The sequence below is a fragment of the Montipora capricornis genome, chromosome 11 (assembly GCF_036669925.1).
Source record: "Montipora capricornis isolate CH-2021 chromosome 11, ASM3666992v2, whole genome shotgun sequence".
Classification (NCBI taxonomy): Eukaryota; Metazoa; Cnidaria; class Anthozoa; order Scleractinia; family Acroporidae; genus Montipora; species Montipora capricornis.
In genome coordinates, this window is record NC_090893.1 from 8882554 (window position 1) to 8909409 (window position 26856).

Sequence of the window (26856 nt, forward strand, 5' to 3'; positions counted from 1 at the left end):
GTTTTAACCAGCAAGCATTTTAATCAAGAATTCAAATGCGAGTCTTCCTCAAGTTTAACACTCAGTAATTAAGACGACGTGAAAAATGCATGAAAACAATCAATGATCATGAACACAATAGGGCCGTTTATACTAGAGAAAATAAGCCGGCCGGCCGGCTTAGAGTAAGCCGCGGCGTACATAATACGCGAAAGGAAGTATTTATACGAGCATAAAATCCCAGGCCAGGATAAGCCGCGGCTTGAGAAAGCCGTCAACGTAGATTTTGTACCATTTATACGGGGTGTTCGCGTCTTATGTAAGCCGCAGCCAGAGTAAGCCACGGCTTATTTTCTCTCGTATAAACGGCCCTAATGTCACTATGTGTTATATAAATGACAAAAACAAGACCAATAATTGTTTTGAAACAAAATTATACAACGAATTACACCGATTCTTATTTAATGATAAATATCCACCTTTGGACACACATTTTTAAAAAGTTCCTTTTGAGTGACGTGTAAGTAACTTAATGTTGTTCTACTTAAACTGTGGATGGGTACAAAATCCAAAAGTATCCAGCAAACCCTGCTAATTCGGCAATACCTCAAGTTATATTTTACAGACCGAATAATAATTTTTGTTTCTCAACACAATAATTATTTACTTTATCTCTATGCTTGACGTAAAATATTGTCACGGTAAAAAATTACACTGCTCTGAGTGTTCACAACATGGCAAGATGTTCTGAAATCATCTACGATGAGCCCATGATTGGGAGCGTACAACTTCACTGTATTCGTGGAACGGCGTTTTTATATACCCAATTATTTTTAGATTGCTTTTTCCGCGAAACCAGACCTTTCCAGCTAATTACAAGTCTTGCATGAGAAATTTTTACCCATGAGATTGAGAATAGTCCCTCATGCAAGCCAAATCTTATTTAAGAATTCGTCTAAAAAATAGCTTGATCTGTGAAAATTCCGTTACATAGACCTAGTATTGGAACTGTAGGCTCCTGGTTATGCTGATTTGTAAATAAGCCTACGTTTTTCCTTAATAATTTAACGAAACATTTCTCGCACCAACCAACTTCCAGGCAAAAACAGACACCATTTTTTCTTTTGCTCACTTGAAAAAAAAACAAAAAAAAAACCAAAAAGGGATCAATGCAATAAAATGTTGAAAATGTTATTGAAAATCATCCTGGTCCCTCAATTTTCCGCCACTATAAAAAGTAAAATCTAGCTGTTCAAATAATTTTCATCTTCTAACGCAGGCATGTTTCATGGCCAGTGAAAAGCGAAGAAGAGAGATTAAGATCCAAATTCTGTTGTCGAGGAATCAATTGGCTTGTACTCATAAGCGCCTCTGCCATCCATGTATAAGACATACTATGAACAAGATAAAAAAACACACATGTAAATATCAAGGTCAGGAAAAGAGAAGTATGGTCAGGGAAGCTTAATACTTTAAAGGGGAACTGTCATGGTAAATTTGCTCTTTTTTGGCCAATTCATTGGGTAAAAACCTAAATTAGTACTTCAGATCACAAGCACAACATTCCTGACAACCCACTGACAAGATATGAAATATATTTATGGCACAAAAAGCTATTGATATTCAACGTTTTCAAGTTCGCACACCACTCTTTTTGGTCATCCGTCTCCAAGACAGGTATTGATATTCTGTGCACTAAAATAGTCGTTTAAAAGAATCAGTTTTGTCATTAATTTGCGCCAGGCTGCCAATCGACTGAAAAGAGTCCTATGGATTTTCAGTGACGGTGTGTTACTAAAATTTGCGCGACAGTGTCCCAGCATCCTCTACGGGTGTCACGTTGTGGGCAAACGTCAATAGGCCTAATTCACGATAGCCGCCATCTTGGTTTTCAAATTGTCATGCAAATTAGCCATGTGTTATGCTGGGGGGCAAACATTGCAAAAAAGGCAAATTGCGGAAAATCGTCTCGTCGAAATATTAAAATAACATTGCTAAAAGTACATTTTAGAATTAAGAATTAAGTAACTTTTATAATAATTTTATATCTTTTGATTGCCTTTGACATTTTGACTTTCTACTTTGTTATCTGCTCATTTTTCACTAAAAAAAAACATCGAAGTAACTTGTGTAATCATTCTATTTTACTACTTAGGTGATAAACATTCAGTGAATGAGAAACAAATCATCTGTGTGGCTAAGATGTTCGTTATAACCTCTCGAACTTGTGTTGTTTGCCCCCTCACAAGTGTGTAGCTAATTTGCATGATAATAGCAGATCCAACATGGCGGACATCGTGAATAAGGTCTATTCATACAATGGAAACTTTACGACTATGTATATGATAACAACCAGCGAAAAAGCTTGGACAAATGGCGCGCGGCTAAAAGAAGGGACTGGCGCGATTTGACTTTTTGTATCCCCGCTAGGCCCAATCCCTTGGCTCAAACTAACGAAAGCAATCAATGACAAACCTCATGATACTTCCATAATGACTTGCGATGCGAAACAGTAAACAGTGTTATGCCGACCTAGAGAAAGAAGAGAGACATAGTGTGGTTAGCTTTTTAATTGTGCACTAAGGAAGGACGCGTGCCTGCAATGTGTTTGATTTTGAAAAGCATGACTTAAGGAAGCAACTTGTGCGGTTGTTGTCAGTCGTGTCATTCATTACGGATGTCTCTCTGTATTCCTGGCATGCAAAGTGTTCTCTTCCGGTTTCCATTCGTGGCTAAAAACTGACGTCGCGTGTTCCAGCTCCCTATTAATGACGACAAGAAGTTTTTCCGCAGCAGTGAGAGCACCCACCTTCTTCAAAGAGTAACCCGGATTTGATCCCGGACTTGAGTCTCTCTGTTCTGTTCTCCTCCCATCAAAAACCAATATTTGACTTGATCTGCTTTGATAGACCTTTTTACCGATACGGCGGCCATTTTGAATTCTATTGTTTCACATAGCTGTTATGGGTTTCTCAGGGGTAAATTAGTATGCATTTCTCCCCTGAGAATCCCATAATAGCTATTTGAAACAATGGATGTCAAAATGGCCACCGTATTCGTAAAGTGGTCTATTAACCCTTTCGTTTCCACGATCGAAGCTTTAATTCTCCTAACAAGCACCATGGATTTCTTTGTTGGGTAGTCATGAGAATTTGGTATTATATCAAGATCACACCTCTTAAGTTTTTAACATTCTTAATTCTAAATACCTGCCTGACTGACAATTCATTGAAATTGTGAGGAGAATTTACGTATCGATCACTCTTGTGAGTCAAAGGGTTTTGATTTGATTTGCAGTCTCTTCAATCAACTCGTCATCGTCATCGTCATTGTCACCCTCGTCGTCACTGTTGTCGTCATCGTTGTCGTCACCATCGTAAACGTCATCGCCGTCGCCGCCAGCGTCATCGTAGCCGTCATCATCATTGCCGTCGTCTACAACGATATCATCATCGTCCTCCTCGTCGTCATTATAATTTCGATAACTTACCTCCCTGCATCGAGTGTACATAAAACCTTCGACGTCCACACTCACAGCACTCGTGCATTCATCAAGAATGGCAAACTGAGGCTTGTGATAGAAAAGGCGAGCCATCTAGAAAGCAACACATAAAACGTGTACGTGCAAATACAGAACAGTCGTATCTCGAGTATCTTGAGTAACTCAGCTGTACTTACGGCCACTCTTTGCTTCTCCCCACCACTGAGGACATCCATCCAATCCTAAAGAAACAGATAAGAGAAATGGCAAATTACATGTAAATTTTACCATTGCGATCGATGTATATGAAGACTTAGTCTTCTAACCACGAATTCCACGAGGCCAATTACAACAATTTACCTGAATTGTGTCCCAGCTGCCTTCACGTTCTAATATGTTACCAAGGTGAACCTAAAATTGGAAAAGAAAATTAGATTAGAAATAGCAAAAGCGAGCGATTGAAACCCAAAAACTAAGGGCTTAGATGCAGTCTAAAAACATTTCCACAACTTGGGCCCGTTAATGAAATTTTTAAATAGTACTTTCCTGTGGTACTGTTTATCATGCTGTACAAGGTGGTTCTATCTTTTGAGTCTGGGTGAAATTCTTAAGTGTGACCATTCAAATGAAAGCTACTGAGCAGTACTTTCCTGTGGTGCTGTTTATTATGCTGTACAAGGTGGTTCTAACTTTTGAGTCTGTAGGGTAAATCCTAAAGTGTGACCATTCAAATGAAAGCTACTGAGCAATACTTTTCCGAGCAATACTTTTCTATTATGCTGTACAAGGTGGTTCTATCTTTTGAGTCTGTGGGTGAAATCCTTAAGTGTAATCATTCAAATGAAAGCTGGCTCAGTACTTTCATGTCAAGGTGGTTCTGTGGGTGTTATCTTATTTTTCGCGGAGCTGCCATTGACCGAATAGAGTCCCACGGTTACGAGTTTTTTTTAGTTAACGTAACGGTGTCCCAGTATCGTCTACTTGCGTCACGTTGTGGGTAAACCTCAATTAGGCCAGTTCCGAGTTCATGTCTGCCTCCTCTTCAAAGCGAGTCTAAGCGTAAATTTTTTTTATGATAATTACTTCTACTTTACATATGAATGAAAAATAATTTTCATAAGAACAGCTTCGCACTTAGACTCACTTTGAAGAGAAGGCAGATATGAACTCGGAAAAGGCCTATTGTAATACCATGTAGAAACAGCCAGCGAAAAGCCTTCGCCAAAAGGCGCGTGACTTAAATTGTCGGGGTTAGAAATAGCAAACGTGAGCGATTTAAAGCTACTGGACAGTACTTTCATATTAAGGTACTGCTAGCAACTATGCAGTTGGTACTTCTCACGCACGATTGAGTGCTAGTTATATATACAAACAATAAGAATTGGCCATATATTGAATGATCTATCTTGCCTGTTTAAGATACTCTTCGAGATCTTTATCACTGATTCTTTTTCTGAGCATATCCTCTTTAGTGTCAGGGTAGATCACTTGATCCCTCAGTGTTCCGAGAGTCATGTAAGGACGCTAAAAGTAGAATATAACAACACAAAGAATTAAAGAACTCGGACAATTTCAACTAGTCCTCTCCATTAATTCAACCTTGTTTATATTTTTATTCAAATTCAACCTGTTAAAATGGGATAAAATCATCGATTGTTGAGGCAACCAAACCCTTTTATTTTAATCATAATAGTTGTCATCAACACCATCATCATCATCATTGGTCTCATCCTCCTCCTTCTCATCATCATAATTATAATTGGTCTCCTCCTTCTCGTCATCATCGTCATTGGTCTCCTCCTCCTTGTCCTCCTCCTCATCGTCATCGTCATCATCATCATCATCATCATCGATCTCCCCCTCCCCCTCATCGTCACCATCATCATCATCAATGGTCTCCCTCTCCCTCCTCACCATCATCATTGGTCTCCTCGTCCTCCTCCTCCTCCTCCTCCTCCTCATCATCATCATCATTGGTCTCCCCCTCCTCATTTTCATCATCATCATTCGTTTTCTCGTCCTCCACCTCGTCATCATACCGTCATCATCATTGGTCTCCACCTCCACATCATCATCGTCATTGGTCTCCCTCCCGCTCCTCATCATCATCATCATCATTGGTTTTCTCGTCCTCCACCTCGTCATCATACCGTCATCATCATTGGTCTCCACCTCCACATCATCATCATCGTCATTGGTCTCCCTCCCCCTCCTCATCATCATCATCATTCGAGATTATGTCAAATCCTAAAGTTAAGGGTTTCGATTACAAAGGCAATAAAACCTATAATAACGAACCTTTTCAAAACCGATAAAACAAGCTTTCCAAAGACGAGAAGAGAAGATAAAGCGAGGATGACTCGGGAATACTATGACCGTCCGATGACTCGGAGGAGTCGGGAGTCGAACCTATCACCCTCCGATAAACTCGTTCCGATGCTTGATCACTGAGCCACCAGAGACTTGTAGTAGCTTAGCCATTAACCTAGGATGCAAGCCTGGTGACAATTGACGACCAGTTGGCTCAGTACTACTGCGATCAAAACTACGGCCGGACAAACACTCAGAGAAAGTGCTGCCTTTGTAATGTCATCTGCCCTTGTTACACTCTCTAGTCTTCTCGGATAAGGACGATAAACCGTTAGGCCTCGTCTCAGAACCCTTCAATGTTATCCCTGTGGGACATGGAAGAACCCACACACTATTCGCAAAGAGCAGGGCATCTAGTTTCCGGTGTTGCAGTGTTTACTCTGTGGTATATCATGGTTGAGAGGATTAATGCAAAGAGATCAGTTTTAGCTACACCAAGGTTACTCTAAACTCCGATTGTAAAGATACATGTGTGATAATGATAACAAAATGAAATTGCACCGCCATACCGTTAGATCTGAAATGCAGTATTCTCGAAACTGCAGTGAAGGAAATAGTAACTGTTACCCACTGTAAACGGATGAGGGGATGCACTGAAAGACCAAAAATTCTATCATCATCAACTTACCTGTGGGACATAGAACAGATTTCTCTTGTTTGGCTTGACAAGTTTACCTCCAAATAGTGGCCACAGCTACACGAAATCACGAGAATACGATGATTAAGGAACACTTACAAGGTATCGTTTATAAATCGAGGAGGTAAAATTCTCTATGTAAATGTTTTGGTTGGTTTTGGCCCAAAATTCCCTGGTTTCCTGTTGGATATTTCGTTTGGACGCTGAATTTGAAATGCGGGTGGGTTCAATGGCGCTTTGATCACAAACGGGATTCGAGTTTCGTGGCCTCGAATTCAACCCCATCACCCTTCGCCAAGTAGTTGCCTTCTTGCAGTCAGGTTCTTAACGTTGTTCTGTTCATTTCAATTGCTACTTTCTAAACCGTGACACAGACTCACAAGCTGCAAGACAGGACGCAAGTTTCGAAATGCTGAGGTCAACAATCTTTAGTCAGTGTATTTCTCCACTGTTTTTTTTTTCCATTTGCGAATGCGTACTGTTGGACTTTCAGTTAAAGTGACAATAGAATTCAATTGCTCAAATTGTCCAGAATCGAGTCCTCCACGGGAACAAATGAACCCAACAAATTGACCTGTTCCCGGCTGTGTGGCTTCATACGTCAGTTGGTTGAGCATTGAACTGGCATCGCAGAGGTCAATGGGTTCGAATCCCGTTGGAGTCAACTGAATTTTTCATGTGTCTATAAGACTGAGACAATTGCTCAAATTGTCCAGATAAGTTTGAGAATCGTCGCATTAAATTTGTTTGACACAAGCATCATGTCTCACCTCTCCAAGAATTCTAAACAAAGAACTTTTTCCGCATCCGTTTGGACCACAAATTAAGACATTCTTACCAGAACGAACCTAATAAAACAATACAAGCAGTAGGTCACGATTTTTTTTTTCATAAATTGAAGAAAAAAAAAATCCAAAACTGAAAATACTAAAATATGTTACAACAAATAAACTTTCGCCTCCTCTCCTTCCACGAGAGAATTGACCTCTTCCGAACCCCCGTACTGTGGCAAGCCTCACTTATTCTCGGAAAGTTCTCACACAAAACATGAGACAGTAGAAGCAAAGTCAATGTTGCCATAATCTCTATTTTCCTTAATTCCTTTTAATCATTACAAAACAGAAAGAAAATAAAAAAAATTCAACCGAGCTGAAGGGGAAAATTAAACGCGAAACTCGAGGATCTGTAGCGTTTAATGAATCTGTAACATTACCTCAAAGGAAAGTTCTCTTATAAGGACATCCCCGTTTGGAGTGACCAATGGAACACTTTCAAACCTAAAAGAAAAGGAAAAAAACAGTTCTCAATACATTCTAACATCCCTTAATTGTCTGCGGTTTCCAATCAATTTCTAGCCGTCCATTGACCTTTTTAACATAGATAATAGCGAACATTAGAAATAGGTTTATCAACTGAGTTGATAATTATGGTACCACCGTTAAGAAATTCGAACGTTGACGTTTCTAGCGTTACGTGAATTGGCCCGGGTTCGATTCCCGTGACACACGTGGGTTGAGTTTGTTGGTTCTCTACTCTGCCCAGAGAGGTTTTTCTCCGGGTAGTCCAGGTTTCTCCTCTCCTCAAAAACCAACCCATGATTTGATGTGACTCGATTTGATATTTGTACATTGTACCCAATATTAGTGCCTCAGCGCTGAACACACTTCACTGTTAAATAAAGTTCATCATCATCATTCCTACAATTAAGGTGGTTCCCATTAAGAAGTAAACCACTTAAACCCTTTCATTCCTACGATCGAAATTTAATTCTCCTAACTAGTACCATGGATTTTTCGTTGGGTAGTCATGAGAATTTGGTGTTATGTCAAGGTCACATCTCTTTAGCTGATAATATTCTTCTTGATACCTCTCTGACTGACATTTCATGGAAATAGTGAGGAGAATTTACGTACCAATCACTATAATGATAGACACGGAAAAATGGCCCTCTTTGGAAGCAAAGGCTTAATGCTTAGCAAACTAACGTCCTGAATGAAATAAATGTATACATTTATTTCATTATTTCTTTTAATATAATCACCTGCTCCTAACTGAGTGGCTTCATAGCTCAGCTGGTAGGCATTGCACTGGCATTGCACCGGCATTGCACCGGCAATGCACCGGCATTGCACCGGCATTGCAGAGGTCATCGGTTCAATGGGTTAACAACCATCACATCCACTCACAAAATATGGTCCTTTTAAAAAATTGTAATTACCTTATCAAATGATCAACTTCCACGATTTCCCCTTTATTGGGATCTAAATAAGATGCTGAAATTTTCTCTGCAAATGACATAAAAGAAAGAACAGTATCTTGATTTAACAAGTCAGCAGATCACCAATGACAATCTGTGGCTGTCGGCAGTCCTCTACTTCGTGCATCATATTGTTGTTTTATTATGGACTTGAAAACATTATAACCAATTGAAAGCTACCAAGCGGTAATTTGAGAGTGTGCTTTTCATTGTACTGTTCACGATGGTTCTAACTTTTGAATCTGTGGTTGTAAACCTAGTGTGTGACCATTCAAATGAAAGCAACTGGATGACGAGCAGTAGTTTCCTGTGGTGCTGTTATTATACTGTACAAAGTGGTTCTAACTTCTGAATCTGTGTGTGTAAACGTGCTGTGTGGCCATTCAAATGAAAGCTACAACTGAGCAGTACTTTCCTGTGGTGCTGTTTATTTTGCTGTTTGAGGTGGTTCTGTGAATGAAATCCTTTATAAGTGTGATGGATTAAATAACAACTACTAAAAAAAACTTTCCCTTCATGCTTTGCATTTTACCTGGTTTGTTATCACCTTCATTCAAACTGTCAGGAGTTGTCACCATTGTTCTTTGGTATTTTCCTTTATTCAGGTCCTTGAGTACGTGCATTAGTTGAGAAACCCTAGAGGTATACCTTCAAAAAGAGAGATTATAAACAATTATAAACACGCCATCAAGAACACCAACAGAAGGGGTCCGTTTTTTTGTCCCTTGTGGTCATATGGCTTGTATGATTCAGCTGTGATTACTTAACATTTTACAAGTACCTTTGACATTCTCCCCCAGGTTTAAAAGACAATCATCTTTTTTACAAAGATTACTTTCTCAAAATTGCTTCTTTTAAGCGGTTTAAGCCCAGGAGTGATAACATCCTAAATGATGTGAGATCACCTGGACATTAGCGTAGTAAGGAAAAGGACCATTGTTAATGACACTGACATTTCCACAACTTAAATGGAAAACTTTTTTATATGACTCAATCATTTTCACGCACAACAACCCTTTTCATCACCTCACTGTTAACGGTGATCATTTATCATCACCTGTCAGGTTTAGGTTACATTTATAGGAAAGAACAATCATGCCATGAAATGGGTTAAAACCAGAAAAATCTTATCTGTTCCATCTCATTGAAAAACAGTCAAAAGCTCACTGTTTTTCCTCTCAATTTATTGGAACCATTCTGCTTTTTATCCATTCCATTACTTTTTTCTTTGTTGAGTATTAAATAAACCAATAACCTACCCCGCTAATGTAGTCAGTTCTCTCCCTGCCAACACAAGACGTCCAATGGCTTCTGCCATTCTGACCAACATGCGACCACTTCTGTAGTAATCCTGCAAAATATTAAGGGTACAGCTGTAAAATGGTGTTAAGTCCTCCAAACAGTGTTAAAAGAGGTGCTAAGAGGAGGGTTTAGCTATTAAGACTGAGGTAATAAAGTGAAATCATGATTTTACAGAAAAGGCCGCAGCAAAAGGTGACTGGTTCAAAAAAACTGGGGTGCTTCCTCCTCCTATAATGAAGACAAATTCTCCACAAAAAAAAAAACCTCAAACATTCCAACTAAAATAAATGAAAGGTGCAGCCTCTCTCAAGGCACTATAGTAAGAGGCGGGGTGGCCTCATGGTTAAAGTGCTTGACTCCGGACCGAGTGGTCCGGGTTCCAGTTCTGGCCGGGGACATTGTGTTGTGTTCTTGGGCAAGACACTTTACTCTCATGGTGCCTCTCTCCACTCAGGTGTATAAATGGGTACTGGCCAATTTAATGCTGGGGGTAACCCTGCGATGGACTAGCATCCCAACCAGGGAGGAGTAGAAATACTCCTAGTCGCTTCATGCTACAGAAACTGGAGATGAGCGCCAGCCTGATGGGCCCTTCTAGGCTCGTAACAGAGACTTTACCTTACCTTATGGCACTATGGCATCATCGCTTTAAAGTGGCTGAGCATTCTGCAGTACGCCACTTTAAAGTCAGCATCCAAAAACAACCAACTGGTTCAAGCTCAAGTTCACAATTCAACAAAGTCATACTAACCTCCATTTTCTGATCATGAGTTTTCTTTGCATACTTTGTGATATTCTTATCAAGGAAAGGTCGACTGACAACATAAAAACCACTTACAGTGGCCAAATCTGGAAAGGACATTCACAAAAAGTAAGATTTCTTAAAGGCCTACATTTGCCCAAAACTCATTGCACACCGTGAATGAATTCTGTGTAACACAAAATTATTCAAATACATGTAGCTGGCATGTTGTTTTCTGTATGATTTCCCTGAGTGCATTCAGCCAATCAGATCATGCAATTGGACAAACCGTCGTGGAAACCAAATACAAATGACCACAATGACTTTTGGGTGATTGTGTGCCTTTTAAGAACAACAAACATTGCTCTCCAAGATGGTAAAGAAAGGGTTGACAGAAATTTACAAAAACAAGCTCAGTGAGTGATAGTGCTGACATATGCTCCAAGGGACCAAAAAAAAAAAGATACTCTGCAGGACAAAGAGCTGTAGATCATAGATTTTTTTTTAAGATGGAAAAGTAAAGTTTCTCACAATCCTTGTTCATACACTGTGGCACGCTAATGACCCCATACACAAACACTAACCAAAAAGAGTAGGGCACAGAGTTGCAGGTGTTGTGGTCTGGTCTGATTGAGGGCTACAAGTTAATTAGCCTTTGGCTATTAAGTGCTACATACCCTTGTACATTAATTTTGTAAAATAAATACCTCACATGCAGCCGTTACACTGCTGCGACTATGTACTTGTAAAGGGATTTGGGTTCAATCCCTTACAAGCTTCTTCTTCGATCTTGTGTAAATTGACCAAATGCAAAAATGGCCGCCAACAAAATTATATTCAAGGGAAAAGTCATTTTATCTCTCATATGGTAAGCACTGTAGTCACGAAATACAAAGTGTACACACATGCCCTGCTAAAGGAAACATACACAAAATTAATTATTCTTTTGTCTTTGTGTTATGTTGCCTAACCAGCCTCGTTTTACAGCCCAAATTCTTTCAATTTTACACGTGTGAACAAGGCTAGTTAGGCTAATTAACACAAAGACAAAAGAATAATTTGTTGGTGGCCATTTTTGCATTCCGTCAATAAAGTGCTGCAATGATGTCCACAGCAATCTCTGAACAGACTCACTTTTTTCCAAAATAAAGCACTTCCCTTTTACACATGGCCAACTTACACTTTGCAATAATATTGTCAATGATTCCCATGCTAAATCTGAATTGAATGAAACTTCTCAAGTGATTAATCTGAAAACAAATACAGATATCAACAGAAAGACTGTAAATGCAACTTTGAGTTCCAATGCAAGAATGTATATATTTAACAACATTACTCCATGAGTGCATATGATGATTATAGCCCACTCAGTGCTATGCACCTCATATACTGTATATCCATACATCTGAAAAGCCCACAAATTATAGTTAAATCTTCCCTACTTTACCGTATTTTGTAAAAACAAAAAAAAAATGGTGCGTACAGTTACTGATATTTGTAGACCATAACTTGTAATACTGAGCTCATATACCATGATGGCTACGTGTAAGCCAATCAAAACTCTAGAATTGCATTATTCAATGATCTAGCTTTTAATAATAATTATCTATTATCCAAGTTCCCCATATTTTAGAATGTGACAATTCGACAAAGAACATATATCACATGCTCATACTGCCTACTATATACAAAACACTGTAATTAAAATCCAAAGATGCACGATGATATCTCTGAGTCTCTTGTATTTGAATGGTAGACTAGACCATCAGAAACCCTCCAAAGATGTTGAAGGACTGCATCCCCAGATACATGGTATACAGTCATGTAACTTTCCAGTTTGAAGTTGGTCCAAAACTTTCAAAAAAAAAACCTACAACCCAAAAGTTACATTAAATTGCCTTTTGGTCAGGTAGCTCATCATTAAGGAGCTTATTAAGCAACAACATCAGCTACGGCGACATAGAACGTCACAAATTTGCATATTTTAGTGGGAAGAAACAATAGCTTTGCCCGCCTTGCACATGCATTCTTCACTTTTATCCATTTCTTTGCCATAGTCAGCAAAACAACAACATAAAATAGCCAAGTTTTATGAAGAACTTTAGCACTTGAGGATAAATTTTCATTTTCTCCCCTAAATTATGCACCGTTCTGACCAGTGTCATTTTTGAGGAACTACCACACCCTTGTCATATTAAAAAGGTTGAAATATATATTAGTCACAAAGTAATTAAAATAACATGAATTTATAATTTGAGATGACATTCTCGCTGCCATTGCCGTTGTCATTATTTATATTAATTTATGTCTTACCAGCCTCTGAAAAGTATGCTCTATGGTCAACTTTTCCCTTTTTCCTCCTTGATAAAAAGCTATTTCTTCACTGAAATAAAGTTTAACAAGTTACTGACACCATAAAATCAAGACATTCTTCTAAAACTGACAAAGATCAATCACAATAGAAAACAAGAATAGTCATAAAATATTCATGTGAAATTCACCAGTCGAGATGAGGTTTAGTTAGGTTCTTTTTTTAACTGACCATGCATCAACCCACACAAAATCAGTATAAGTTAAGACCTTTAGGCATTTGAAAAAAAAGGCAAATGAATGAAGTGAAGAAATGATCCTTGTGGTTTTCATGTACCTACCAGACATTTTTATCAACTCTCATCTTAACTTTATTCACCTTAACCTTAGTTCATGCCTATATTCATGATTAATTTTTGTTCACTCAACTCCCTTTCAAAGCACCACACTACCAAACCTCAACCCCTTGATCACCATAGAGCCTTCATATAATAATTATTAAAACAAAACAATCTAGGCAAGCACCTTGAATTAATGTTACCCATGTAATCGCTTGAAGCCACTTTATGGGATCCATCAACTCTTCTTTTGGAGAGAATCTGAGATGGTTACCTGTCGTCTGTAGTCTGTCAATTGAGTGTTGGCCAACTGTCGACCAGTAGTTGGATTTATTAAAATAAAAGGGCAAGCCTCTTCACTGGCTACCTTCCTGATGCCTTAATTCCAATCAGTTTGACAAACATTTTCCACCGTTACAGTATGTGTAAGCGCTATTCTTTGTGTTTGTTTGTTTGTTTGTTTGTTTAAGTCCTCTTCCTAATCTTGCACACAATCACATGACAATAAAAAATATTGGCTGCCTAGCATCAGTCTTAACATTTTTAACCATAGAGTTACAGTGTTTTACAACTAAGTCAAATTACAATAAGTTACAGTGCCCATATTAATTAAGTTATTAAATTGTAATTTATTTTGTTGTTGTTGTTGTTGTTGTTGTCGTTGTTAATTAATAATCTCCTACATGTACCTGTTAGTTATCAATCGAGAGTTCACATAACGGAATTCTCCTTCGTGGTGCTGCTCCTCAGCCGTCATTCTGCCAACTGGCCGGCGTAATCTGCACAACAAAACAAAATCTCTTGGTTTACTGGAAATAACATAGGCAAAGAGCTGCGGTTTCTCATGGTGGCATCTTTTGCCAGAAGTAGTACCTGTGGGCTGTAAACTGACTGGAGACTTGACATTTTGTACCATTATTGTTTATAGATGCTCACACGTAGATTTCAATTATTCAAGGAAATCCAAACTGACAAGATAAGTTGAATACAAGAGAGCTGAATTGAGGTTCAGAAGATTTGACTGAAAGGAAATAGAAACAAAGGCCCATAATACTGTAAGCAAGATGATACTTGAACTTAAAGCAAATAATACGATGGACTTACTGTACATTGTACAGATAATTTTAATTCATTCATTCCGTGTTGACAGTAAAAATTGCAGTAAAACTTTTGATAAAGCACACAGTCATTCAAGTAAAAAATCAAAACTGGAAAAATGGGAAATATGAAACTGATCAAGACATGACACATGTACCCATGACTGTGTGAAAGTTAAGAGTTAAATTGTAGTGGTAATGCAACACACACACAAAATGCAGTGCATGTTTGAATCAAACAGTACCTAACTTGTTAATAGATTACATGTACTTAAACTTAACAACAAATGTGTTTCAGTTGACTCAACATCTTCGTCAGAGCAAAATGATTTACTGTTTTAAAGCAATACACTGCAAGGACATTTACATGTAATGGTTACCTTGTCAATACCAGTCCTGAAACAGCCATGTATGCCAGCATGGTTGCTGGACCCTGAAAAAAGAATCAAGGTCACAATGACAAAACTACAAAATAAGCTTTGGGTAAAAGGAAAATGTCACACACGTATTATGTTCAGAGGCGTAGCCAGGGGAGTCCTGGGGTGCCTGTGACCCCCCTTTGTGACATTCAACAACATCATACAAACAATATCTGTGAGACTGGAACAGAGTAATTTATGTCACCTGGAACTTAGTTCATCTATGCAGCTATTTTGCAGGCTTGTCCCTCCCCCGGCACTCACTGCTCATCAAAGAAATTGTCACTTCCACTAAAAACAGCGTGGATGTCGACATGACAAACCAGTAAGTACCCTGGGTTTGGAAAATGTGACCCCCACCCCCCAACCCCCCCCCCCCCCACTTCTTGGAAAAATCCTAGCTATGCCCCTGGATGTGGAGAGGGGTAGAGTGGGGTATCACCATTGTTGCAGGAAAAATGACCATTGTTGTGGTGTGGATAGTGTTTCTTCACTCTCTCACCCCTCTCTAGTAGTAATTCACAAGTCATAAGAGGATGAATGCAATAGATCTATCATTCAGTCCTTTTCAAATACATGCATTTGCACATTGTCTGTGTGAACACTTTGGATACTGAAGTAAATCTTGATTATTCTGATAGTTAAAAAAAACACCACCATAAAAATCATACCTGAATACCAATTGCTCCTGTCAATTTATGGATGTAAATTGCAATATCAAGTATCGGCTGTAAATGAAAAATTCAGGGTGCAAATGATGATTAATAGTATTTGCAAAGGTTTGAAAGAGACAAAATATTTTCATGTAGCAAATATTAGATCGAACTTACATGTATTCAAGAACAGGAACTAACATAATTGTCTCTTAAACTTTTATGATTTAGGGTAATTTGCTAGGAGGTATCTATAAGAAATGTACCTCACCACACCACATTGAAGCCTGGTTCACCTGTTGCCTGTGTGGTAACTCGGAAATTTTACAAAATTACCTCCTGTAATTTTCTCCATGAATGCTCCCAATAAACACACAAGTGCGGGTTATAGACGAAAGAAAGAAGTGATCCTCACACAGCACATATACATTGAATTTTTACATGTATTTCGTTCATTGAGTCCTTTCAGGGGAACACATGCACCCAACAAATTGACCTGCTCCTATCTGAATAGCTTCATGGCTCAGTTGGTAGAACAAAATGAATGCAATACTACTGGTATTTGCTGGAGTTTGAACCATCCAACACAGAGTATTTTGGTGCTCTGGCAGCTTAGTCCACAAATTATTTCAATATATAAGGTTGCAAATTACACAAATTTAAATCATTCATATTACCTTGCTAACATTAGAATACAGTTCAGCAAGACTGTTGCAGAATTTATCCACATCCTGTCATCAAAACAAGCATTTTGTGTTACGATTCCTTTGTATGAGAAAACCCTACCCTTACACTTGGAGAGGGACCCGAAGTTTTCATCTTCTCCACAGTCAACTACGAGCTAAGTAGTTCAGTAGTATAGGCAATTCAAAGAAGAGTGTTGTGCACCTGCTTAATTTTAAAATAGAAAACTGAACGGCAAACAAAATGAATCTCAAATGATTCCACCTTGTTGTCTACACATGAGCTCTTGATTTAAAAAGACCCCCTCCTCAACACACACTGTCTCACAATAAACTCCAAGGTGGAGAGCCACTTGCTGTTTTAGATACAAGTGGTAAGGTTTTTTCCCTGAGTCTAAGCCTCAACTTCATAGTGAATCATGCTTAATTAATGCTATTAAAGTTACTTGTATTTTAATAGCAAATAGACCTTATTACCTATGCCACACTTTCCCTTGTCATCATCATCATCATCATCATGTCACACTTTTTCCTCATCACTCAATTTATTTTGCCAAAATTTGTAAATATGAGACACCAAAGAGTTAGCAATAATTTTAACAATTTTTACTTAATCACTCACTGAAAAACTAATAATTGTCCCCATTAAAGTTGACAGTAACCTAAATTACTAAAAGAGATATACATTGTATCTCACCTGAGTAAGAAGTTGATCTGCATTTGCAATTCTGTTATCCAAATTATTCATTCTATAGAATGTGAACGAGCTAAAAAAGAGAAAAAGGAAATTAAATCAAATTTAATTATTAAATATTGAATTATTTAACAAAAATTAGTATCTTCTTTACTGCAAGGAAATCCAGCATGTGTATTCTCAAAATTACTCATAAAAATGAAATGGCCCGGTACAGCATTTAAGTAATCAAAATGAACAACTTATGAATTGCTTCGTTAAGAAAAAGAAAAAAAAGGGGGGTCTCTCATGTGTGCTTCTCTTGTGGTCTTCAAACATTTATAGTACATCTTCTAGATAAAAAGTAATTTAAGCTAACAGCATCAAAAAACTATGTCCCCGTTTAAGCTAACAGCATCAAAAAACTATGTCCCCGTTTAACCCTTTCAGCCCCGATAGTGCCAAATGGCACTTATAGATTTTACTCTGTCTAACGCCAGACGATTTTACTCGTCAATGGGGAACCCCTCGGGGCTTAAAGGGTTAAAGCATCTGAGGTAAATGACTGTTTAAAGTACGTACATCAAGGTCACTTACGTTAGATACTGTGCATACAGGTGTTGGGTCAATCTTGCTCGAAATCTCAGCTTTAATTCATTCAATCCAAGCTGCGTTAAGAGTTCAAAAAAAAACATAAGATGCACTTGAAGCAGGATAGTACCTCACATGATTACACTGTATCATAATTTATATTACTATGTATATGTTGTAGTTCACTTTTTTTCCCTGGTTTAACCTTGTTTTTTTTTTTTTTAATTAAACCAGTTTAAGACGAAATCCGATACAAAATCGAGCAATTTCAGTTTTTAGTGGACAAAAATCTGGTACCAGAATAATTTTAAGTATTTTACAGTCCCTTTTACATTTCCTGAAAGCTAAAGATGTAAATAGTTGCCTGAAATAACACCGAAAACAATTTCCCATGGGAACGAGAAAAATTAAATTTCAACGATCAGAGAAATTGTGCAAACACAGGTACATTGTAAAATTTCATCATCAGTTTCATTTCACCAGTACTTTCAAGTGTTTCTTACGAAGTTCAACAGTTGTTTTTGGCGTTTGGTGTTGCTAGAAATGATTTTTTTTGAGAAGATATTTAAAACAGTCGTACAGAAGTTTGCAATACGATGTTTATAATCTTGGTACTAGGTTTTTGTCCACTTGTTACTCAAACTTCTGGTGGATTCCGTCTTAATTTTTTTTTATAACACTACCCATTTCAACATACATGTAGTTGGACACCTTTCAGTAATTAAGTAGAACTCTTTATGGACTACATAATGTATAAAATAAACTAGAGAAATAATTTTTAAGGTTATTAAATGATCATGGTGGATTCTTGTCTCCGGTGCTATGACAAAGACCAACAGATTTTAGTGATTAGGATCAAATGCGAGATAAGCCTTTTTATCTATGGCGATATGCAGGATGAAAGCTGATTTGTAGGCGGGATGTGGAATGAATAGAGGTGAGCAGGAAGTGGAAAGTTCATGATTTGTATGGCAGTATACCGGGAATTCTAACTTTCTTATTACCAAACGGAAATGGGATGGAAGACCTCCCTTTACACCGGTGATTTTTTTCTGCTGTTGAGTTCTCAACAATTAACACCAATAAAGACCCACTTAACAGTCCGATATTGTCAAAAGAAGCCATTAAATTACTAGTTGTTTACTTTCATTGAAAAACTTCCACCAGGTACAACGATCAAATGACATTCAGTAACATCTCAGCTGACATTATCTTGACGTCAACATCTGTTGACCTTCTTACTCTTACAACCACTGAATGTCTCAGACTGGTACACTGCTGGACTATCTGTACCAGAAAGAGGTCCCCAGGGGTGACAAGATCATTTTCACTTCAAATGCTGTCACGGCAGACCCATGAGTCACAACCGTTGACTGATGAACCTGACATAGAGCAAGAAGAGCGAAGCGAGTATGACTCCAGTAGCAAAGAAGAAGAGCCTGAAGGAAATTTTCCGCAAGAAAGTCATAATCTTCAACTCAACCGGGTTTTCCAATTTTTTGTAGGAGTGACATCTCGGTTAGGCCTCCCAGTGAGGTTCAATAAACATTTGATTTTTTGACTTTGTCCGACTAGAAATTAAACTAGTTCAAATTAAACTGGTTCAAAAATTTTAGACTGGTTTAAAAAAATTAAACCAGGGGAAAAATTGAACTACAACATATATGTAATTTTATTACATAATTACACTGTAATCATATATCATGGAGAGAAGGTTAACTGTGATCTTCCATTGATCATGCACTGTCTTGAAATGCTGTGTTGATTCAAACTCTAAATTGCATTTTTCAGGGTTCATTATGATTTCTATTCCAGCTGTTACCCATAGAACCTCTGTATTAGAGACTGGCCAACTCATATTATGATATCAGTTATTTTCAAACCTTCAAAGACTATCATTACAAATTTCAAGCAAATTCCTCAAAGTGGTTAATTCTGATTGGTAGACCCTCTCAAATGCCAAAGACCAAAAAACAACGATTTGGTATGATAAACCATGATTTAATTTCAGACTTATACTGGTTTGGAACAAGTCAGGCATTGTTTTTCTAGCCATTAACTGAAACGGCATAAAAATTAATGACAAACTAACCTTCATAAGTTGGTTTATCACTGCTACCTATCAAGGCAAAAAGCAAGAAGAAAAAATTAATCCTCACTCTTAGACTACCACTAAATGGTCAAGCAACCATCGAAAAATTAAAAATCTTGGTTTGGAAAATACAGTCATGTATGAACGTTTTGTATATTTTCACACTCAAGTAATGTACACACTTACAAATGGCATAGCGTAAACCAACTCGGTCAGATTTTTTTTAAAATCTGCATAATTTGCACTGATAATGGATCTGTAATAAAATGGATGAAATGTTACATGTCTTTTCAGTTGGCTTGCATGTCAAAAAATGCTGATCACAAATTATATATTTAATTTTATTAGAAATAATAGACTATCTATAGGTATTATGAGAAGTACAATCACTTCCTCACCTTTCAATGGATGTGGAGTTGTTTATCATCCATACATCACAGTATGTTCGTGCAATGAGAGACAATGCAACAAGTACCAGATAGCCAGTCTGGAAAGGGAATAGGATATCAAGCTTATAAAGGAAGTGTAAGAACATTATTATAGGGCTCCAATACATGGGGGACTGTAAAACAAATGAAAGCAAATGATCAAAATTAATCAAAATGTCAGTTTTTGATGGAAGGCAGGGTTCTCCCTAGTTTTCAGCACAACATGTAAGGGATCTTTTCAAACCGGTAAAGCATTTGGTTAATGTTGGACGTTCTGCAAAGGATAAGCGACTTCTGAGCATTTGCAGGTGGTAATACAGTGTAAGTGCTCATACAAGCGGTCAATTTTACCGGTTACCACCTGATAAGGAGAACCCTGGGAGAGGAGAAAGAACTGGAGAAGCCTGAGAAAAGCCTATTGGAGCAGAGCAGAGAATGACCAAACTCAACCTACATGTACATGATGACTAAGTCTGGAAATCCAGCCTGGGACTGTCACAAATACATGTAGATGAAGGGCAAATGCTATCAACAATGAACCAGTCCTGAACAATAATTAAGTATTGTTCTAGGGACACATATATTGGATAAAATCATATAATTTTTATATACTATTTTATAACAAGCAGAAATTGAATAGGTTTTAATACTTTCTGGATCTTTGGATGCTAAGAAATTTCCCTTTCCCTGAAAAGTCTTCAGCTTGGCAATGCTTACAGCAATCATACAGTAGATTACAACAGAGATTTAGTGAGCCAATCAGAATGCTAGTAATGAAAAATTAATATTCTTAGTTGCGTTCGATTAACCATATTCCGGAATAGGGATACTTGGAATAGAAGTTAGAAATCCTTCGCTTTTACGGAGATTCACATTAAAATTGTCAAACACCTGCTAAAATGATATTTTAAACATATATTTATTATCCTTGTTGCTTCAAAACGCCAGACATACCGTTTTAATTAAATCATCACTCCAAGAATTCTTATTCCGGAATAGGGTCAATCGAAAAACCCCTTAATCTTATTATTATTAATAAATATTAGGCATACTGTTCACTTTAATGAGGTACATAATATTACAGTTCATATGAACCGTTAACAAAGCAGCCAGGTAGATAATCAAACATAGTTTCACTGTCACTACTCTGGCTTAAAATGAATGAACTTAAAAAGTTATGGCATTGAATAAAAACTTTTAAGTTGCACTCATTTTAAGCCAGAGTTAAGGGTGAAACTACCGTATGTTTCACCGTAAAGAGATTAAAAACAGAGCCTTGCAGGATAAAGAAAGGTAATCTAAAAGGCTTGAATACACTTCCCAATACAAACCTCTGGTGTCCACCAGCCAGGAATGAGTATTTTCAAAATTCTCAGCAGCTTACTGCATTTCAGCAAAAAAATTCAGTGTTAATATCCAGTTTCCTTGAAAATTGTCTTTTATGAAATGCTTTTTATCAAAGACAAGTAACCTAAAACCTAAACTGAATAATCAAATCTGACTCAATCAAGGCAACACTATTTACCTAACCGACACTCTATACATTCCATGCACATTGCATTCCTTTGAAACATATGCAACATATTTTCACGAACATTTTACTATATGATGAGATCCAACTCTAGTTTCACAAACTTTAAAATAATGAGCGAGTCATCAAAGTGTCATTCTAACCTACAGGCTGATGAGGTCCCACTAGCGCTGTTAACAATACTGTTACTACAGTGTCAAGCTGTTACATCATACCCCTCGCATTGTTCAGCCCCAGCATGCTTTGGGGTGTGTGTAATAAACATAGCATCCATTTTGTTTGGTAAGACTCTGTGTGCTTCTAACTTTCAAAATTTAAATGTCACTAATTAGCATTCTGTTCCAAAATTACAAAATGTGATCCAAACAATGGACTCAAAGCAATAGCAGTATTAAACAGGTGGCCGGTCCAGCCACTAAAATGGTCATGTGGTCTAAGACCATGTGACCCAAGGTTAAATCAAACACTTGACATACATGTAATTTGTGATAACATTCCATTATCAAACTGTATCAATTGGTGAATTTGTACAGAAAACACACGAAATGAGTACAAATATTTAACCATATTGTACAGTTAGTTGTTGTACACTTGGTTATTGTACATTTGCCCTGAGCTTGCCAAACACAAACCTGGGACAAGTTCTGGGGTTATTTACAATTCACTTGCTAAAATGATTTCTAGCCTGCTAAATTGGAAATCTTTATGCAACCTTTTCAAGTTTTTCTGTTTGTTATGCAGTCATGTTTTTCAGACTTTGACACATACCAATCTTTTGTGGCAGTTGTAAGATCCACTCAAATTCAACATGTTACCTTTCACACATGCCTGATTGCCTTGCATTTTTCCATCTATCCTGTATTAACTTGTTTAACTCAATACTTGTACCAGACGCATTTTGCTTACACACATTTCAAACGCAATTTTTTGCTGCTTATCTCTGAGCTGCACTGTATTACTGTACGATACAATTATTTTACAAATCAGAGACTGTTTACAACATTCATGTTTGATCTGTATGAGATTTTACAGTACATAAAATGCCTGGCCTGTAACCCATTTTAGATGCCCATACTGTACATGTACCTATGTATATGTTACGGCTCAAATTTTTTTCTGGTTCAAAACAAAACAAGTTCACTTTTGGTTTCCTTTGTTTCTGATTATGATAATGAGCTTTACACAGAGAAAATCAAAATTGAACTGGTTAGAAAATCTTGAAATGCAGAAATTATTTTGAACCCCAACAAAAGAAATTTTAACTTTTTTCTATTATCCTACCACTTTGGTTAAATTCCAACAGTTATGCTACTTTGACTAATTAACACAAAGACTCTCAAAGAATAAAAATGTATTAGCCTACTACTGTGGTACATGTAACTGATTCGTACCCAAAAAACACTGCATCAACAGCAGCCTTTTCTTTCTTTGTAGCTTTTTCCTACAAACAAGAACCAAGAAAAGATTATTTCCAAAAAAATTAAAATAACCGATCTTTACGTGAAACAGGCATTACAAGGGTCACATATTTTTCTCTCCACTCCAAGTTTACAAACAAGAACAAAAGAACATCTTCATGAAAGTACTTTTCGGTGCATTTTGCTAAAGGGACCAGAATCCCTTTTGTTTTCTTCTTTTATATCCCTGACCCCTTTATTCTTTCTTTATTCTTTCCTTTTCTAAAAAGGCTAATGATGTATGAAGCCACCTAAGAAGAAACAGCGATTTTAGTCAAAAAAGGACTTTGCTGGAACATGTTGATGTAGATATTCTGTACATCTGGCCCCAGTTGTTGAAACGATGGATAGCACTATCTGCTGTACAATCTCTGTAACACTGGTCGATGCTCTACCCATTGAACTACCAGAACTCTAATGGACCCAGACCTGTGCCTTATCTACAGCGTAGGTCCCAGATGGACAATGTGTCCCACTTGGTCTACCTGCTTTACAAAGTCACAAGACTCAATTCTTGCAAATACATGAAATGATGGAAAGGTTTTTTTAGTTGTCCATTTGCTTGTTGCCAAGCAACTTTCCTTATCCTTCTCCACGGGTGCATTATACCTTTCCATCATTTCATGTATTCCTCTATTGAAATTTAACCACTTCCCTCCTAAGAGTGACATAGATTTTTCGGGCCACTTCAGGGCAAAAGAATTGTCTATTTCCTTCATAATAACGTCAGATTTTACTCTGGCTTTCACCACATAATGAAGTTCTCTCTGGGGACAGATTTTACTCCAGATGATTATACTTGTCATAGGGGTTGGCACTGGAGATCTAAATCCCCCAATCCCCCATCTGCTGGTCCACTACATTAATGAACAGCTGGTAGGAATATTCACAAATACCTTCAATGCAAGGGCGTAGCTAGGGGGGTCCTGGGGTGCCCGTAACCCCCCCCCCCCCCCCTTTCGAAGCTATTTTTAAGCAAAAAACCTACAATATTCAGGTGGCAAAAACGCCACAATCTGGTGAGTACCCTCTGTTTAACACAGTGTGACCCCCCCTTTGAAAAATCATGGCTACGCCCCTGCAATGTGATCGAAGATATATGCAGTATGCCAGTTTACCAAGATCAGCTAGGAAATAATCATTGTCGAAGCCCTTCATACTACAATATTCAATGAGCTAAGGTTGAGGTCTACTGGTCTTCTGCTTCCGTATAGCAGAGATCAGATCATGATCACTGAGGCCCAGCTTCGTTGTTCTACTTATAGCAAATCGTTCCGGGTTGCTGGCAATAAAGACATCAGTGATGCAGAGCTGTTGAAATGACGACTTCGTGTAAGGCTGCCGACAGTGATTGCCTCACTTTGCTGTTACTAATAGACAGTGACTCATTTATCTCCTTTTGATTACCTCTTTGCCTTTCCACTCTGTTTTGGTCTCTAAGACCATCAGCAGAGACTTGATAGTCTCTCAATGGGTCTCTGTGAGAGGCCATCTTGCTAATCCTGGAAACTCAAGTTCATTGCCTTGTTCTTGCCCTTTAGTGCGGTACTGGGTTCCAAGAGGCGTATTACATTACAAGTTATATTTTATATAATTGTGTGACAAGTTTTATTGCAACAAGTTATATACATGGCGTGACAAGTTTTATATTTTCAAACATGTTTTATATATGGCGTGACAAGTTTTATAATTATTTTGTAGCAAGTTTTATGTATAAGCTAAGATGTTTTATTTAAAGAGCAATAAATCTTATATATTTCATGATAAGTTTTATATATGACAAGAAGTCTTTTTGATACAAACGGCATTCCATAGCCATGGACTAGGGGTTTAACTGAAATGTATCTCATCCATCAGATTTAAAAGTTATCATCGTGTCATCTTACCTCCGCGAGAGAGATGTGCAAATCGTCGATGTCATGCTTTCTGTTATGAACACAAAGAGACACTTTCCTTCTTAATAACATGTAAGTTTACTTTATGCATTTTTGTTAAATGCTTGATAACAAGCTGTGTTAAAAAAATCAGGTGATCGATACAAATAGGCTACAGTTACCGTGGTATGTCGACAACAAACACCAAAAATACCTTTTTGTTTTAAGATCGTTCAATTTTTTTCTCCATAAATAAAGAATTCCTGCTCCTACAGCTGCAACGGCGATTCCAGAAGCTTTTGTGTTCACCCACTGAGATGGAGCTGCCACCTTGCTCCAAACGCTCACCATCTTGCGTAAACCGGTCGGTGGCTTAGTAGCCAAGCTGTAACAGTGCTCTGTGCTTTTGGTCTCAAGTAAGACTACGTATAATGTCCTGAGAATACCCTTTAATTCCTTGTATACCCTTGTATACCTCTGGATACCCCTGTATATCTCCTTTTTTTTCTCTGTTACCATCGTTTCAACTCTCCGAAGAAGCAAAAAAGGGTAACCTGCACCTAATTTACTGTAATACCGCAAATCCTCTATTATTTTATTATTTGCAACATTTGTATTCACTTAAAAACCAAATCCGAACTTCACGCACGTGAATAAACCATACCAGGTCAGTCCACATGAAGTGTTACTGTAGTGATTAATTAATACAGTCTATCATTAACTGGTTTGGCCATGAAAAATAAGGGGGAAGGGTGAGGGGCTTAAAAGAGTGGGGGGGTGGGGGGGGGGTTAATAACTTTCTTCCTCTGAAAAGGGGTGGTTATTAGAGAGGGGGGCTTAAAAGAGGAGAAAAACAAAAAAGCAAGGCCAAAGCAGCTGTTCATGGCTGCTAATTGATACGGTGAAATGGTTGTGCACATGCATGATGTGTTGGCCACACTGGGTTGGTGTTATAGTGACAGTGTCACCTTGCTATTTTTGTTTTCACTTAAGAGAGGATTTAGGGTTTAAGACCACAGGATTGGAATCTTAAACAGGTGCAGCAGGGAACCCAATGGGCTCACTTGGCCTCATCTTAGTTGACTGCATGGACTCATTGGGATCTTCCTACCTCAACTACTGAATATCTTGCCACTACTTTGCATGTCTACAAAATGAAATTTTGCAGTGTAACAGTGCGTAAACACCCCATATTTCAGCTTTAGCTGTTTATATCTCAAAAACGTACTTGGTGACCCCCATTTTTTATTTCTGAAATGTAATCAGAATGCTAGAAAGAAACTTTCTGCAAAGTTTAAAAAAATTCTGTGGGGTAGACTGAGAGCCACCTTAAGTTTAAAAATTTAAGGTAGCTCTGAATCCGCTCCACAGAATTTTTTAAAACTTTGTAGAGAGTTTCATCTTGGCCTGCTGATCTCTTTTGTGCAATAAAAAATTGGTGTCACCGAGTTTGTTTTTCAGATATAAGCAACTAAAGCCAAAATATTGGGTGTTTTGGCAAGGCTTTCCTGTTGCCATAGTAACTTGTTATGTCACAAAAATGACTGCATCTTGTTCAGCAATAATTTATGTTTTAACTGGCACCATAACATTGCTGTTACGTGATTAAGTGTTGCAGTGTCAATCCTTCTAATAACAAGGTCTCTTTGAAAGTGTTGAAACTGGTTTGAGGCACGTCAAGTCTCCCATCATATCCCCTTTCTAGTCATTGCCACGCAGACTTGAGGCAGTTATCTTTTCTTTTCATTTGATTGGTCACCACAAATTATATGGCAAAGATATCATTGATGGCCCCTTTTCTGGTCATGCCAACCAGAGTCTGTAGTCCATTGAACAAGGGGTTCTTTTGGTCCAGTTGTGACACATTTGAATAACAAAAAGAATGCTTGTAATCAGAAATCTTCCTGACTGTGATCCATACAGCAACAAATTATCTCAACAG

General features: G+C 37.8%; 1 protein-coding gene across 1 annotated transcript; it reads right to left on the bottom strand.

Moving 5' to 3' along the window:
* Positions 1 to 25284, bottom strand: LOC138023660 (ATP-binding cassette sub-family D member 3-like). The gene is made up of 28 exons (XM_068870703.1): positions 25129 to 25284; positions 24927 to 24966; positions 22975 to 23024; positions 21384 to 21435; positions 20023 to 20111; positions 19811 to 19880; positions 19625 to 19651; positions 17539 to 17609; positions 16966 to 17035; positions 16263 to 16316; positions 15604 to 15660; positions 14894 to 14946; positions 14106 to 14195; positions 13082 to 13151; positions 11949 to 12018; positions 10778 to 10875; positions 9984 to 10075; positions 9257 to 9372; positions 8686 to 8752; positions 7681 to 7744; positions 7238 to 7315; positions 6459 to 6524; positions 4871 to 4984; positions 3821 to 3871; positions 3658 to 3702; positions 3470 to 3574; positions 2455 to 2511; positions 1 to 1373 (listed from the first exon to the last, which is right to left on the bottom strand). The coding sequence occupies exons 1-28, from the start codon at positions 25263 to 25265 to the stop codon at positions 1296 to 1298; spliced, it is 2031 nt and encodes a 676-aa protein (XP_068726804.1). The 5' UTR covers positions 25266 to 25284; the 3' UTR covers positions 1 to 1295.
* Positions 25285 to 26856: the final 1572 nt, after the last annotated feature.